Genomic DNA, 18,457 nt, shown 5'->3' on the forward strand with positions numbered 1-18,457 from the left:
AAAATGCTTAACATCATTAATCATTAGGAAAACATCAATCAAGAACACAATGAGATACCAGCTCACGCTTGATGGTTCATGATAGCTATTATCTAAAAGATAAAAGGTAAACGTTGGTGGGGAATGTAGAAAAATTGGAGCCTTTACACACTGTTGGTAGGAATGTAAAATACTGCAGCTGCTATAGAAAACAGTACAGAGGTTCCTAAAAAAAAATTAAAACTAGGACTCTCACATGATACAGCAGTCCCACTTCTGGGTATTTATTCACAAGCACTAAAATCAGGAGCTTGAAGACATATTAACAGTCCTATGTTCATTGCAGCTTTATTCACAGTAGTGAAGACGCGGAAACAACCCAAATGTCCACTGACAGATAAATGGATAAAGAAAACGTGGTTGTATGCTATTCAACTTGTTAAGATTTTTATTTTATTTATTTGAGAGATAGAGTTACAGACAGAGAGAAGGAGAGACAGAGAGAAAGGTCTTCCATCCACTGGTTGACTCCCCAAATGGACACAACAGCCAGGAGCCAGGAGCTTCTTCTAGATCTCCCACGTGGGTGCAGGGGCCCAAGCACTTGGGCCATTTTCTACTGCTTTCCCAGGCCATAGCAGAGAGCTGGCTCAGAAGAGGAGCAGCCAGGACATGAACCAGCTCCTATATAGAATGCCAGCACCTCAGGCAGAGGCTTAGCCTACTATGCCACAGTGCTGACCCTTATTTAACCTTTAAAAAGGAGAAAATTCTGGAACATGCAACAACATGAATGAATCCTGAGGACATTATACTAAGTGAAGTAAGCCAGCCACAGAAAAATATTGCATTTGTCAAAAAAAAAAAAAAAAAAAAAAAAAGGCCGGCGCCGTGGCTCAATAGGCTAATCCTCCACCTTGCGGCGCCGGCACACCGGGTTCTAGTCCCGGTCGGGGCGCCGGATTCTGTCCCGGTTGCCCCTCTTCCAGGCCAGCTCTCTGCTATGGCCAGGGAGTGCAGTGGAGGATGGCCCAGGTGCTTAGGCCCTGCACCCCATGGGAGACCAGGAAAAGCACCTGGATCCTGGCTCCTGCCATCGGATCAGCGTGGTGCACCTGCCGCAGCGGCGGCCATTGGAGGGTGAACCAACGGCAAAGGAAGACCTTTCTCTCTGTCTCTCTCTCTCACTGTCCACTCTGCCTGTCAAAAAAAAAAAAAAGAAAAAAAAGAAAAATATTGTATGAATTCACTTACATGAGATATCTAAAATAGTCAAAGTAATAAAAGGGTGGAATAGTGACTTTCCAGTGCTAGGTGGAGGGGGAAATGAAGGGCTACTAATCAACAGGCATGAAGTTTCAGTCAAGCAACGTGAATAAGATCTGCTGGGGCTGGCATTGTGGCTCAGTGGGTTAAGCCACCTCCTTCGAGACTGGCATCCCCTATCAGAGTGCTGGCTAGAATCCCGGCTGCACCACTTTCCATCCAGCTCACAGCTAACACCTGGGAAACCAGAGGAATGGCCCATGGGAGACCTGAATAGAGCTCCAGGCTCCTGTTCTACCTTCCCAGCCCTGGTTATTGCAGGCATTTGGGGAGTGAACCAGAAGATGGAAGATATTCATTCTCATATTATCTCTCTCTCTCTCTCTCTCTCTTTCTCTCTCTCCCCCCCTTCTCTCTCTCTCTCAAATAAGTAAATAAATTTTTCCCAACTTGATTCTGTGAAGGAAACCCATTTCACTACATTCAAGACACTAAACTTTATAGAGTCCAAATGATACAATTAGAGTGACACTGAAAGGAATGTCTCAAAAGGGTACAACTCAGTCCTCTCAACCAAATACACATCGTGGAAATGCTACAAAGCAGTTGGTATCCGACACCTTTTGTATTTCTATAAATTCAAGGCCTTAACTAAACTCAACTTACCAAACAAATCCTATCCTTAAGCATCTACTATACGAGACAGCTGTATACATTACCATTTTATTCTCATTACATCCTGTGGCCTTTTGTTATCCTCTGTAGCTGAGCCCTGCTATTGTTGACTGAGAATCTTCTGGTTTATTTGACTACCATGGTATCAAAGGTTATTTCTATCTATTTAAACAATTTTAACTTAATTAATAAATTTATTTCTGTTTACTGGATGCTACTAATGTATTAGGTACTGGAAGAAAGACTTAGCTGAGACACTTGGTCAAGATTCAGACCAGAAACAACACAAGGGAAGGTTGGTAACACAGCAGATGCACTATAACAACACAGTGGAAGGCTGAAGCAGTTTAGCATGCTGACCACGCTTTAACAACTCTAACCAAAGAGGTCTTTGAAGAAAGAAAGATGTCTAAATTGTATCAAGCCGGCGCCGCGGCTCACTAGGCTAATCCTCCACCTTGCAGCGCCGGAACACGGGGTTCTAGTCCCAGTCGGGGTGCCGGATTCTGTCCCAGTTGCCCCTCTTCCAGGCCAGCTCTCTGCTGTGGCCAGGGAGTGCAGTGGAGGATGGCCCAAGTACTTGGGCCCTGCACCCCATGGGAGACCAGGAGAAGTACCTGGCTCCTGCCATCCGAGTGGTGCGCCGGCCGCAGCGCGCCGGCCGCGGCAGCCATTGGAGGGTGAACCAACGGCAAAGGAAGACCTTTCTCTCTGTCTCTCTCTCTCTCACTGTCCAGTCTGCCTGTCAAAAAAATAAATAAATAAAAAATTAAAAAATAAATTGTATCAACTCTCCTTGTGGCTTCTTATCTCTATAGTTTTAATGAACTACACATACTACCATGGCCCTCTGTATCTGATATGGTGTAACTAGGCAGCTAGTAAAAATTTAGGTGAGCTGGAATTCTTACAATCCTACAATGTAATCCTATCACTTTAACTGTTGACTTGATACACCCACCTTCCCAAGATGCACCTGTCACATCTAAGACCATGGTGCAAGCTAACACCAGCTGGTTTGTATACCCGATTAAGGCACCACCTTCTACCTCATAAGAGGAGGCAGAGAGGGGGGTGAAGAGGGTTGTCTTTCCACTACAGAACACACTGAGAGGTACTGCTCTCGTTTTCTCTCTCTCTCTCTCTTTCGCAGCCAACACTCTGACCCATTTGTGATAGTTATTTCTCTGTTTGGGGCAACTCACACTCATGCGTGAATGTATGTTTACTCCCTCACTGTTAAACAAATCCTGTTCCTATTTGTGTATGTTATTAGTTTCCACATAGAATTTTTATCTCTGTGAGACAAGAACCTGAATTGGAAATTAACATGCTCACACCACATCATATCCAGGGATTGCACATCTGTGAATTCAACCACAGTTAGAAAACATTTGGGAAAAACTGCATCTGTACTGAACATGTACAGACTTTATTTTCTTGATACTATTCCCTAAATAATATAGTCTAACAAGTATTTACATAGTATTTACATTATATTAGGTATTATAAGCAATCTAGAGATGGTTTAAAATACACAGGAAGATGCAGGTAGGTTATATGCAAACACAACATAATTTTATATAAGGGACTGGAGCATCCTTAGATTTTGGTATCCATGGAAGGCCCTGGAACAAATCTTCTACACATACTAAGGGACAACCACACAAGAAAAATAGCTAATTTTTCACACAAGATATCTCTAGCCCTTCCATCCCTAATAGAATGTGCTAGTTATTTAGAGGATTCCTGAGGAAAATGTCAAATAATTAGGCACTCTGTGATTTTTATTTATTTATTTTATTCACTTGAAAGGCAGAAAGACACAAAAAGAAAAAGATCTCCCAACTTCTTCTGATTCACTCTCCAAATACCTGTAACCTGAGCCAGGCCAAAGCCGGGAGCCAAGAACTGAATCTGGGTCTCCCACATGGTGGCAAGGGACTCAACTACTTGTGCCAACATTTACTGCCTCTCAGGATGCCACATTAGCAAGAAGCTAGAGTCAGGAATGGAGCCAGAACTTGAACCCAGGCACTCCGATATGGAATGTGGATGTCGCAAGCAAATTCTTAGCTGATATAACAAAAGCCCACTGTCCCCTAAGAATTATTTTTCAATCATGGAACAACAGAGCAGAAGTTTATCTGAGCCCATGTGCATTTCCAAATCATAAAAAGTACAAATCTTCATCATTATCACCAAATCATTATCACATCTAAATCATCACAAAAAAACTTCTAAATCATCATTATTTAAAACAAAACTAGAATAATTCCTTGTGGTCATGTTGGTATCCTTGTGGACCATATGAATTAAGTGACAAAAATTATTATAGTCATCCATTCATTCATTAAACATTTAGTGATAAACAGATACTTTGCTAAGCACCAATGATACAACATGAATTAAGATAGTCTGCTCCCTTGAAGAGCTTACAGTCATCTCCACACGAGATATATGTGGATATAAATATATCAATCAACTAATGTTTTAGAGTTTTTAAGTCACCTTAAAATGCTAGTAACACATTCTAATTTTACAACTGACTAAAAGAAAGGACACGCAGAGGAGTTAATCAACTTATACAAGATCAAAGCTATTAACAGCATAGCCCTGAAAAGAATCCAAGGCAACTACACTCTTTCTGCATTGGCTGGCATCCATACTGTCTCCTTACCGCTAGGAATATAAAGATGAGTAAGGCAGTCTATCCCGTCACAAGGATCACACTATCAAGGGAAATAAAAATGAAAAGAAAATTACAATATAGTGTTGTGACTGCTGCAAATGCAAGATGCTATAGGACTATAAAGAATGGATTGGGTAATTCTGCCAACTTGAGGGAGGGGAAATAGGAATGGCAGGATAGGCCTCGGGGAGGTGCTCTTGAATGGTAAGTTAAAGATTCCCAGGCAGATATCACGTAAATACATGCCAAAGGGGGAAGCACAGAGATCTGGAAAAGCACAATGGGTTGAAATAATCATAAGTAGTTGGAGAAAAGGGTAAAGGATGATTACAGGAAATATCGTTAGAAAGATATGTAAAGGCATACTCAGAAGGTTCAGGTCTTTGGTCATTTAACTCTTCATTTCTAAACTGTATTATTTCTACCTAATCAGGCAACCCCAATCAATATCCCAATAGGATTTCTGCACAGGTTGTATAACAGGTACACTCATGACTTCTTAAAAAACTCATTTTTATTTTATTTGAAAGGCAGAGAGCCAGAGAGCCAGACACAGAGAGATCTTTCATCTGCTGGTTCACTCCCCAAACGCTCCCAAACAGCCAAGAAAGTCAGGAAGGAGGAACTCAAACTGATTCTTCTACATGGGTGGCCAGGGACCAAAATACTTGAGCTGTCACCAGCTGCCTTCCCAGGGTATGCACTAGCAGGAAGATGGTTGGGAAGAGGAGTCAGTATTCAAACCAGGAACTCTGATACGGGATGCTGACATACCAAGGGGCATCTTCACCTCTGTGCCAAATTCCCACCCCTCCTTATGATTCATAATCCTGTGGCCCTCTCTTGGTACATTTCCTAATGATTCTTCCATTCCTAATTTGAGGATCTCATTGTGGCATTTAAAAGCAATAAGGCTTGGGAAGACTTCCAAATAAATAAAATCCTTTGAGTTCAATGAAAGCTAGTTATCTTGAATGAATTCCCCCTCCCAACTTCTTTTTTTAAGATTTACTGATTGGAAAGGCATGTGGGTGGGGGGGATGGGCCAGGTGAGTGGCAGGGGTCCCTACTAGTTTTTTTTTTTAAAGATTTATTTATTTATTTGAAAGGCAGAGTTACAGAGAGACAGAGGCAGAGGCTAAGAGAGAGAAGTCTTCCATCCACTTGTTCACTCCCCAGATGGCTGCAACAGCTGGAGCTGGGCTCAATCCAAAGCCAAGAACCAGGAGCTTGTTCTGGGTCTCTCACATGGGTGCAGGGAGCCAAGGACTTGGGCCATCTCCTACTGCTTTCCAAGCCATAGCAGAGAGCAGGATTGGAAGTGGGGCAGCCAGGACTCGAACTGGTGCCCATATGGGATGCTGGCACTGCAGGCGGCAACTTTAACTGCTTCACCACAGCACCAGCCCCACCTACTGGTTCTTGAAGTAAGAATTTGAGCCTGGGGTTAATGTGGCAGAGCAGGTTAAGCCTATACCTGCAACACCAGCATCCCTTGTGAGCTCCAGTTCGAGTACAGGCTGCTCCACTTCTTACTCAGTTCTCTGTTAATATGCCTGGGAAAGCAACAGATGGCCCAAGTGCTTAAACCCCTGCCACCTACGTAGGAGACCTAGATGGAGTTCAGGGCTCCTGGCTTTGGCCTTGCCCAGCCCCAGCGAATGTGGCCATTTAAGGAATGACACAGCAAGTGAGAGATCTCTCCCTGTCTCTCCCTCTCTCTCTGTAACTCTGCCTTTCAAATAAACAAATACAAATACATCTTTGAAAAAAAAAAAAGAGTTTGAGCCTTTAAAAAAAGTGTCCTCTAAAAAGGAAATACTCTAGACAACCTGTTGAAATCTGATTACAAAAGCATGTTGCATTCCAGCAATTGCAAACCTAAGTAGTTTCCCCAAGAAAAATGGAAACCTAAGTTTATTTTAAAAACTTATACATGCGCCGCAGCTCACTAGGCTAATCCTCCGCCTAGCGGCGCCGGCACACCAGGTTCTAGTCCCGGTCAGGGTGCCGGATTCTGTCCCGGTTGCCCCTCTTCCACGCCAGCTCTCTGCTGTGGCCAGGGAGTGCAGTGGAGGATGGCCCAGGTGCTTGGGCCCTGCACCCCAGGGGAGACCAGGAAAAGCACCTGGCTCCTGGCTCCTGCCATCGGATCAGTGCGGTGCGCCGGCCGCAGCGCGCCGGCCGCGGCGGCCATTGGAGGGTGAACCAACGGCAAAGGAAGACCTTTCTCTCTGTCTCTCTCTCTCATTGTCCACTCTGCCTGTCAAAAAAAAAAAACCTTATACATGAAGATTCATAGCAACATTATTCATATAGCCAAAAGTGTGCATCTGAATGCATATATTTATTCTCTGGAATACTATTAAGCAATAAAAGGAATTAACTACTCATATGTAACAATATGGAATAATCTGATGACAGTTACACTGAGTGAAAGACAAAATTAAAAAGGGGTGCATACTGTATGATTTCATTTATAAACTAAACTACAATGATAGAAATCAGAACAGTGGCTGTCTGGGTGGAGGGTGGTAGGTAGATTGACTGCAAGGGGCATAACAGAATTTTCTAAGGAAATGAGAATATTCTAATTCTTTCTGAAAAAGGAAAAATCCTCAAAGGGCAGGAAGATGGGGCAAGGGGAGAAATCTTCCACCTGCCAGCTCACTCCCCAGATGCCTACAACAAGCTGGGACTAGTGTCAGAACAAAGCTAAGAACCCCGAACTCAGAGTCTCCTACATGGGTGGCAGGGACCCAAGTACTTGCATCATCACATGTTGTCTCCAAGAGCACACATTAGCAGGAAGCTGGAATGGGAAAGGGAAACAAGACTAGAACTCACGCACTCCAAAATGAGATGCATGCGTCCCAAACCGTGTTCTAACCATTGTGCTAACTACTGTCTGTAATTAATACCTCAATAAAGTTTAGAAAGAAAGGGGGAGGAATGAAGGAGGAAAGGGGAGAGTGCACAAGAAGAGAGAAAAAGTACTTTAATGATTAAATCCCTGGAAGCTGCAGGTCAGGAGCAGAGGAGCACAGAACCACATCTAAGTTTGTTCAGTATCTAGAAGGTAACCTCAAAGGTGAACAGGACAGTTGGTAACAGAGGTACATATATGAAGAGCCCTTGAGAAGACAATCAGAAAATCTAAACCTACAGATACAGCCAAGTATAGACCAATAGACAAGAGCAAATCAGGCAGGTTGAACCAGCATACCTAAAGCATGCTGCTTAACAGATTGATGTGAACTTGAAATGAGGTTTTCAATGGCATAACACTGTATCCTTGACGCTGTCCTATTTAAAAATTCTTCAATGATTTCTTTGAAGAAACTTAGAAGGAGAGATATCAAATAACACAGATTTTGTAATCAGAAATAAAAATTAAATCTCCAGTTGTAGCAATGCAAGAAAAAAGTAGAGTCCTGCATGTAAAGCTTCAAAACTAACTGTACCAATACATTAAAAAGGCAAAATGCAACTTAACAGCCATATGTATTTTCAAAAGACTGAGAAGCTTTTGGGGGCAAAGCATTCCAAATCAGTCACCAGTGTGGTGTGAAAAAAAAATTCAATCTTAGCTGCATTCTTACATAAAGAGAACAATGGTCACCCTTAAATCAAAAGAGGAAGACTATCTTGTGCTCATCATATCAAACCTAGAAAATTGTGTTCTGTTCTTAAGTGTTCTGTACTACACTTTACGGAATAATATGCAAAGAACAGAGCATGTTCAGAGAACTTCAGGCAAAATGATAAGAGGGCTAGAAATCATGTAACAAGTGCACAAACTAAGAATGCTCAACCTGAAGAAGAAACTTGCCAGGGGACATGGTAAGAATCTTCAAACAGCTGAAGAGCTACCACGTAGAAAAGTAGGTGCATTTATTTCACCACAAAAGGTATAACTTAGGGGCCAGCACTGTGGTGCAGCCGGTTAGGCTGTAACCTGTGTGCCAGTCACCCATATGGACGCCAGTTCAAGCCCTAACTACTCCACTTCTGATCCAGTTCACTGCACCTGGGAAAGCACTGGAGTATGCCCCGGGTACTTGGGCCTCTGCCACCCACGTGTGGAAGACCCGGATGAAGCTCCTGGCTTCAACCTGGCCCAGCCCTAGTTGTTGCTGTTGCCATTTGGGGAGTGAATCAGCAATGGAAACTCTCTCTCTCTCTCTCTCTCTCTCTGCCTCTCCCTCTCTCTGTAACTCTGCTTTTCAGATAATAAATACATAAATCTCTTTTTTTAAAGTATAACTTAGATCAGCTTCTATTCCTTTTTGGCCTTGATCTGGATTGGGATTTGTGGCAGAAGATTGGTGTTATATCAGTTTTCCATAAGGAAATAAACTAAAGCCATCACTGGTGTTTTGTAGTTCATTTTTACAAAACTCAACTTAAAAAGTTACGTGTAATCCACGATAACTAAATAGGAAGAAGACATGCTGATTGTCACCACAGGATGATAACAGAAGAAAAGCAGAGTAACTGCATTCCCAGGGGAGAACTGGGAGACATGTTTGCAGTGAAAATTCTACAGAAAGAAGACAGACACCATGCAGCAGCACGGGTAGTACAAACACACAGCCATGAGGGGGGATGCCACCTGTGACTCCCACAGCCGTGGGCTGAAGAAGACACCATCTTCTTGGAGCAAGGTGAGAGGAGACTGTGGCAGCCAGCATCACTGGTAATATTCCTGAGGGAGAACCTTGTGGACCACACTGACTTTGAGTCCAGCCCGGAGTGCTAGTGTGAGGTAGGGTGCCCACTAACCCCATGAAAGAGGAACATAGTTCTTTCTCCTCATCCCCCAACAAAGACAGCCAGTGACTAGCAGGGAGGAAGCGTCATCATTAATAATGCCAGTAAATGCTGAAGCAGCTCACGCATGTGTGCAATTGCAGGATTTTATCAGAGGGATAAATCTGTGCTCCCTTTCCCCCACTCTATCACAGCTGCCTGGACTGAAACTGCCAACACAGAGCACCTCAGGCAGCCAGCTCTAGGAACACCTCTGCTCTCTCCGTGGATGGGGTGGGCTCCTAAGGCTGAGAGTGGATCTCCTGCTCCCTGTAACTGTGGGAGCCTTGCACACTATGGCTATGGGAATTCTGTGATTGCACAAAATGACCTGAGGTGTAGCTGGATCTCTGGGCAGTCGTTGTGTCTAGCTTCAGAGGCTCAGATTTCCCTGAGTGTCTGGGGTAGGTCATTGCAAGAGGGTTCCATACTCACACAGAGGACCACACAGATCCTTTGTGTGGTTCATGCACTTGTGTGGGTGAGGTGTGTAGCCACTGTGTGCTAACCCCAGGCATTGATAACCTTGGCAGAGGGAGGTGAGGCCATATGACACCAGCCGACATGATCATACCCTCCCCCAATCTGACAGTAGAGGAGATCTACCACGCCCAAGTTGGGTGTCACCCTGGACTCTTGCCCACATTCAAGCACTGACCAGAGCTACGTGACCCACCCAGCATATGCCCCTGTCTATCCACTGAAGGAGCAGACAGTCCACTAATCCACAGAGGAATACTTCAAAGATAAAAGACATCAAGGGAGAAAAACGAGTGTTTCCACATATGCCTAAAACTCAATGTAGAAATATATGAAACATGAATAACAAGGACAATATGACTTCTTAAAAGGAACACAACAATACATCAATATTAGAATGTGAAGATGAAGAGATTGGTGAAATGCCTGAAAAGGAATTTAAAAGACTGATCATAAGATTACTGAAAACACAGAAGAGCAAATAGATGAGATGAAAAAATCATACATGATATGGATGAAAATTTTGCCAGGAGACACAGATATTGAAGAGTAATAAAACTGAAATATTAGAAATGAAGAATTCTGGCCGGCACCGCGGCTCACTAGGCTAATCCTCCGCCTAGCGGCGCCGGCACACCAGGTTCTAGTCCCGGTCGGGGCGCCGGATTCTGTCCCGGTTGCCCCTCTTCCAGGCCAGCCCTCTGCTGTGTCCAGGGAGTGCAGTGGAGGATGGCCCAGGTGCTTGGGCCCTGCACCCCGTGGGAGACCAGGAAAAGCACCTGGCTCCTGGCTCCTGCCATCGGATCAGCACAGTGCGCCGGCCGCAGCGTGCCGGCCGCGGCGGCCATTGGAGGGTGAACCAATGGCAAAGGAAGACCTTCCTCTCTGTCTCTCTCTCACTGTCCACTCTGCCTGTCAAAAAATAAAATAAATAAATAAATAAATAAGAAATGAAGAATTCAATATGTCAAATAGAAAATACAGTGGAAAGTATTAACAACAGACTGGTCAGACAGAAGAAAGAATATCTGAACTACAAGACAAATCTTTGACTCAGACAAAAAAAAAAAAATAATAAGAGGGGCCGGCGCTGTGGCATAGCGGGTAAAGCCACCACCTGCAGTGCCAGCATCCCATATGGGAACCGGTTCAAGTCCCGCTGCTCAACTTCCGATCCAGCTCTCTGCTATGATCTGAGAAAGCAGTAGAAGATGGCCCAAGTCCTTGGGCCCCTGCACCCACGTGGGAGACCCAGAAGAAGCTCCTGGCTCCTGGCATCAGATCAGCTCAGCTCTGGCCATTGCAGCCATTTGGGGAGTGAACTAGTAGATGGAAGATACCCCTCTCCCTCCCTCTCTCTGTCTGCAACTCTGCCTCTCAAATATATAAATCTTTTTTTTTTTTTTAAAAAAAAAAGACCCATCTATTTGCTGCCTATAAGAAACACACCTCATCAACAAACACATACACAGACTGCAAGTGAAAGGATGGAAAAAGATATTTCATACTAACAGAAAGCAAAAGCAAGCAGAGTAGTGATCCTAAAATCAGACAAAATAGACTTTAACACAAAAACTGTTAAAAGAGACAAAGAAGGGCATTGTGTAGTGAGTAAGGGATCAATTCAAAAGGAAGATGTGGCTGTATTAAATGTATAAGGACCCAATGCCAAGGCTCCTGGCTATTTAAAACAAGTGTTTAGGGATCTAAAGGAAGATATAGGCTCCAATACAATAATAATGGGGGACTTCAACAACCCACTGTCATAAATGGACAGATCAACTACACAAAAAATCAACAAAGAAACAAGAGTTAATCTACACTATGGACCAAATGGACATAATAGATATCTACAAAACTTTTCATCCTATAGATGTACAATATATATTTTTTCATCAGTGCATGAAACTTTCCCTAGGATAGACCATATGCTAGGCCATAAAACAAGTCTCAACAAATACAAAAAGTTGAAATCATACCATGTATCTTTTCTGACCACAATAGAATGAAGCTGGAAATTAATAATTTAGGAAAATTTAGAAAATATGAAAACATATGGAGACTGAACAACATGCTCTTGAATGAACAGTGGGTTATAGAAGAAATTAAAAGGGAAGTAAAAAAAATCCTAGAAACAAATGAAGATGACACACAACATATGAAAACAGTATTAACAGGAAAGTTTATACCAATTAGTGCCTACATCAAGGAACTGGAAAGGCATCAAATAAATGATCTAACAATGCATCTCAAGGACCTGGAAAAACAAGAACAAACCAAACCCAAAATAAGTAGGAGGAAATAAATAATTAAAATTAGAGAAGAGAAGATTGCATTGGGCATAATGTGTTAAGCCACTGCCTGCAATGCCAGCATTTCACATGGGCACCAATTGGAGTCCTGGCTGCTCTATTTCCAATCCAGCTCCCTGCTAATGTGCCTGGGAAAGCCCAAAAGATGGCCAAAGTTCTTGGGCCCCTGAACCCACATGGGAGACACAGATGAAGTTCCTGGCTCCTTAGCTTTGGCCTAGCCCAGCCCTTGTCATTACAATCATTTAGGGAGCGAACTAGCAGATGCAAGATCTCTCTCTCTCTCTCTCTCTCTCTCTGTCTCTGTAACTCTTTCAAATAAATAAATCTTTTTTAAAAAATGAGAGAAGAAATAAAATTGAAACCAAAAACAATACAAAAGATCAGTGAAATGAAGAGCTGTTTTTTTGAAAAAAATAAACAAAATTGATACACAAAAAAAGGGGTGGGATGGGGAGAGAAGACCAAAATTAGTAAAATCAGAGATGAAAAAGGTGATACAATGGATAACACAGAAATAAAAAGAATCATCAGGAATTACTACAAACAGCTAGACGTCAACAAATTGGAAAATCTAGAAGAAATGGATGTGTTTATGAATACATACAATTGACCAAAATTGAATCATGAAGACATAGAAAACCTAAATAGACCAATAACCAAGATGGAGATTTAATCAATAATAAAGACCCTCCCAACAAATAAAAGCCCAGGACCGGATGGCTACATTGCTGAATTCTACCAAACCTTTAAATAACTGATTCCAATTCTTTTCCAACTATTCAAAACAATCCAAAGGGAGGGAATACTCTCAAGCTCCTTCTATGGGGTCAGCATCACCTAAATTCCAAAAACCAGAAAAAGATACAACCAAGAGAACTATAAAGCAATATCCATGATGAACACAGATGCAAAAATCCTCAACAATATACTAGTTAATCAAATCCAACAACACATCAGAAAGATCACTCACCCAGACTAAGTGGGATTTATCACTGATATGCAGGGATGGCTCAACATACACAAATCAATAAATGTGATAGAGCACATTAACAAATTTACAGTAAAAAGCATATGATTATCTCAATAGATGCAAAGAAAGCATTTGATAAAATACAACATCCTTTCATAATAATAATAAAAAAACAACTTTAAGCAAATTGGGTATAGAAGGAACATTCCTCTACACAATCAAGGCAATTTATGACAAATCCACAGCCAGCGTCATATTGAATGGGGAAAAGTTGAAAGCATTTCCACTAAGATCCAGAACCAGACAAGGACACCCACTTTCACACAGCTATTGAATATAGTTCTGGAAGTTTTAGCCAGAAACATTAGGCAAGAAAAGAAATCAAGAGGATATGAATTAGAAAAGAGGAACTCAAATTATCCCTGTTTGTAGATGACATAATCCCATATATACAGGAACTGAAAAACTCCACTAAGAGACTATTGGAACTCATAAGAAAGTTTAGAAAAGTTGCAGCATAGAAAATCAACACACAAAAATCAATAGCCTTTGTATACACAAACAATGCCATGGCTGAGACAGAACTTGTAAGATCAGTATCATTGACAATAGCTATAAAAATTTTAAATACCCTTGAATAAATTTAACCACAGATGTGAAAGATCGCTCCAATGAAAATTACAAAACATTAAAGAAAGAATTAGAAGACACAAGAAAATTGGAAAATCTTCTATGTTCGTGGAATTAATTGTAGTCATTCTACTATTCTATCATCATCTATTCTGTCATCAAAATGCCCATACTACCCAAAGCAATTTACAGATTCAAAGTGATCCCAATCAAAATACCAAGGACACGCTTCTCAGAACTAAAAGCATGATGCTAAAATTCATATGGAAGCACAAGAGACTCTGAATAGCTAAAGCTATCTTAAATAACAGAAATAAAGCTGAAGGCACCACAATACCAGATTTCAACACATACTACAGGGCAGTTATAATCAAAACAGCCTGGTACTGGCACAAAAATAGACATGTAGATGAATGAAACAGAATAGAAACCCCCAAAATTTATCCACACATATACAACTATCTAACCTCACCCCTGAAGAAAGGACAGTCTCCTCAACAAATGGTGTTGGAAAAATTGGATCCATGCATGCAGAAATATGAAACAAGAATCCCACCTTACATCTTATACAAAAATCAATTCACAATGGATCAAGGATCTAAATCTATGAACTGATGCCATAAAATTCCTGGAGGAAAACACTGAGGAAACCATCAGGGAAATGCAAATAAAAAATCACAATGAGGGTGCCAGCGCTATGGCATAGCAGATAAGGCCACCGCCTGCAGTGCTGGCATCCATATGGGTGCCAGTGTAAGTCCCAGCTGCTCCACTTCTGATCCAGCTCTCTATTATAGCCTGGGAAAGCAGTGGAAGATGGCCCAAGTCCTTGGGTCCCTGCACCCACATGGGAGACCCGGAAGAAGCTCCTGGCTCCTGGCTTCTGATAGGCACAGCTCCAGCCGTTGTTGACATCTGGAGCGTGAACCAGTGGATGGAAGACCTCTCTCTCTCTCTCTCTGCCTCTGTCTCTCTGTAACTCTGCCTTTCAAATAAATAAATCTTTAAAAAAAAAAAACACACACACACAATGAGGCTTTACCTCTCCCCAGTGAGAATGGCTACCATCCAAAAATCAAAAAATAATAAATGCTGGCTCCCTAAAACACTGTAGGTGGGAATGTAAACTAGTACAACCATATGGAAAACAGAATGGAGATTCCTTAGAAATCTGAAAATACATCTACCATATGACCCAACAGTGCCAATCCTGGGAATTTACCCAACCAAAATTAAATCAACATAAGAAAGAGCTATTTGTACCTGATATTTTTTACAGCTCAATTCCCAATAACTACGATATGGAATCAACCCAGATGTCCATCAACTGATGACTGGATAAAGAAAATGTGGTACATATACACTGTGGAATAGTACTCAGCCATAAAAAGAATGAAATCCTATCTTTCACAACAAAATGAATCTAACTGGAAACCATTATGCTTAGTGAAATAAGCCAGTCCCAAAAGGACAAATATCATGTTTTCTTTGATATGAAGCAGTTAATATAAAATACAAAAAATGTGTAGGAATGAAATGGACATCTTAAGATTTGGGTTTTTTTTTTTAGCCCTTGTTTATACTGCTGTGGAACTACAGTCTTTTTTTTTTTTTACTTGTTGAATATTACGGTTAGTTGTATATTAATCCTGTGATCATATAATGGACTGAAATTTTGTTTTTGCAAAAATTTTTTTTAAAAGGGAAGAAGGAGGAGGATTGAGGGAAGAAAAGAAGGAGGGAGGGAAGTATGATTATCTTCTCAGAAGTTTACCTATGAAATACATGAAATTTTCTCTCTTCATATTAATAAAAATAAGCAAAAAAGAAAATGGAGGGGAGAAGAAGTAAATCAAGTTAGTGGGTTATACTCAGCACTTTCTTAAATGAAAAATAAAGTATAATACACTGCATGTAACAGGGGTAAAAACTTGTTTCATTCAACTTTTGATAATAGTGTTTGTTTGCTGAGATATGATGGAAAACATTTTCTTCCTACAGGTAATGGTCAAAAATGTTAGTAAGTTCCTGCTTAACACTCAAAATCACAATGTTCACTGTAGTGTTGATTGCAATAGCAAATATCTAAAATAACTGATATGTTAAAAAAAGGAAATGGAATAAATAAGTTACAATACATTTACACTAGTACTATCAGCAGTGTAAATAAATGATCTAGAGTTTAAATGCCCATCTGGATAAATACTTAAAACACAATGCGAGGCAAAATCCAGACAAGTTGCAGGGGAAAATGCCATTTAAAATAATATAATTTATGTGAAATTTTAAAAGATAAAAATGGTACATGTAAACTTTTAGTTCTCTGAAACAGTGAAATGACTGAGGCATAGGAGAAACTGGTAAGATTTGACAAAACACAGTGACAAGTACACAAGTGTTCATTATATTATTTCTATGTTTTTCTGTATGCTTCAAATATCTATGTAAAATACAAGATCTCAAATATATCCTTAAAATTCATACTCCCTATTTCATGTTTATACCTTTAAGAGAATATATCTTAAATTAAAACTTAAAGAATAAAGAATAAAAAAACTTAAAGAATAAAACTTAAAGAAGGCTTGATTGTTGTTTTAACATGACAAGCTTTTACAAAATACTGACCTAAATATTTTTTAAAGATTTACTTATTATGCAGAGTTTATTATTATGCAGAGTTACAGAGAGGCAGAGGCGGAGAGAAGTCCTTTATCCACTGGCTCACTCCCCAAACGGTCACAAGCGTAGGAGTTGCGCCTATCCAAAGCCTGGAAACAGGAGCTTCTTCCAGGTCTCCCACACAGGTGCAGGGGCCCAAGGACTTGGGCCATCTTCCACTGCTTTCCCAGGCCATAGCAGAGAGCTAGATGGGAAGTGGAGCAGCCGGGACCCGAACCAGAGCCCATGTGGGATGGCAGAACTGCAGGCAGCAGCTTTACCTACTACGCCACCGTGCTGGCCCCTAAACTTTTTAAAATAGTAGATTTGTAGCCACCTTGATAACAACTTATTTCATTATCATGTGAATGTGAATGTACCACAGATCTAATCATTTCCCCAGAAACAAAGCAAGTACTATAAACTCTCCCAGTACCCTGCTGTCCTGGTCAATCAAATTGCTTTTGTTTATTAGGAGTTCCCATAAATACCACACACAGATTACCCACTTTCAAAAGAATTAGGCACAAAACACATTTAGACTTAAAGTGACACAAGATATAATTTAAGAGGAGACTTCAAAAAGTTCATAGAAAATAGGATTAAAATAAGTGTATTCCAGTGTAAACATTTTTGAAATCTATGCATAATTATATTTTTCACTGACAATTATGGAAGGGCACTTCAGGACCCTACAGTGTGCTGTTGTTGCTTGTTTGTTTGTTTTTAAGATTTATGTGTTTATTTGAAAGGCAGAGTTAGAGAGAGAGGAGAGACAGACATCGTCCATTGGCTGGTTCATGCCCTAAATGTCTACAAATGGCCTGCCAGGAGCCAGGAACTTCCTCTGGGTCTCCCAAGTGCAGATCAGGAACCCAATTACGTGGTGCCTCTTCCTCTGCTTTCCCAGGTGCATTAGCAGGGAACTGGATCAGAAGTGGAGCAGCCAGAATAGGAACTGTGGCCCATATGGGATGCTAATGGCTAGGCTTTCCTGGGACTAGGCCACAACGAGGCCCATCTCCCCCTCCTATTTTTTTAATGTACATTTAACACAAATTTCTATTTCACATTAAACCAGTAGTAGTTTGTATGCCATAAGAATCCTGATAGAAAACAAGTTAGGAATCGTGAACTCTGTTTCCCTACATTAGCTCATAAAAGGCCCCCAGCGTCTTAAACCTCTGCATTGTCACTGGCACAGAAATGAGAAAACCTGAAGCTATGCACACTCGCCGAAAGACAAAATTCATTAATAAAATACATCTAGACAGTAAATAATGCAGTCAACAACTTAACATTCCCTTTACTACCATGTAAAGCCGTGTACCTGAAAAGTCCATGTAACGCATGTCTCTGTTGTCCATTTTTAAATCGTTAGCCTCAGCCTACAAAACAAGGAAGTATTTCATATCCTGTTCATTATCCTCCGTTTTCTCAAGACATTTCTTTCCAGTCAAATTTTTCTCGATACTTCTCCTTTGAGGGCCTGGGGGAGGATGGGGGGGGGCGCTAAAAGTAGTTAACGGCCGTTAAAGGCAGTTAACAGGGCGGGGGGAGGGGACAGAGCAAGCAGGTTGTCAAGGGACATAAATCTTCCCCGAAGCGCCGGAAGCAGGGCTGAGCAGGACGCTGTGATTGGTCTAGACGAGCCTCACCGCTACTTCTTAATTGGTTCAAAATTCGTCCCTACCCCCAGCCCAACCAATCATAGTTTGAACGCATTTTGACCCAGCACCTTGAGCACCCCACCGCCAATTGTCACCAACCACCAACCGTCCTGTAGAAGCTACAATGACTACTATGGCCCGCTTTTCGTGGCCCAGCACTGTCCTCACACTCCTCTATCTCAGCCCAAAAACGCTGTCTTTGCCCCTCCATCTTCAACTTGGCATTGTCGCCATGAACAGTTTGATAGTCCACAAAGCCGTTGTCTTGGGGGCCACTCAAAAAAGTGTTGGCCCAATGGCCACATCTTCT

The 18,457-nt window shown here is 41.5% G+C and overlaps 1 protein-coding gene across 1 annotated transcript in view; it reads right to left on the reverse strand.

Moving 5' to 3' along the window:
* The window catches only part of TEX11 (testis expressed 11), a 295,189-nt gene extending 277,173 nt beyond the window's left edge, over positions 1 to 18,016 (reverse strand). The window contains exon 1 of the mRNA XM_017349668.3: positions 17,808 to 18,016. Within this exon, the coding sequence (XP_017205157.3) occupies positions 17,808 to 17,844 (37 nt within the window). The 5' untranslated portion in view covers positions 17,845 to 18,016. The remainder of the gene's footprint in view (positions 1 to 17,807) is intronic.
* Positions 18,017 to 18,457: the final 441 nt, after the last annotated feature.

The sequence above is a fragment of the Oryctolagus cuniculus genome, chromosome X (assembly GCF_964237555.1).
Source record: "Oryctolagus cuniculus chromosome X, mOryCun1.1, whole genome shotgun sequence".
Taxonomy (NCBI): Eukaryota; Metazoa; Chordata; class Mammalia; order Lagomorpha; family Leporidae; genus Oryctolagus; species Oryctolagus cuniculus.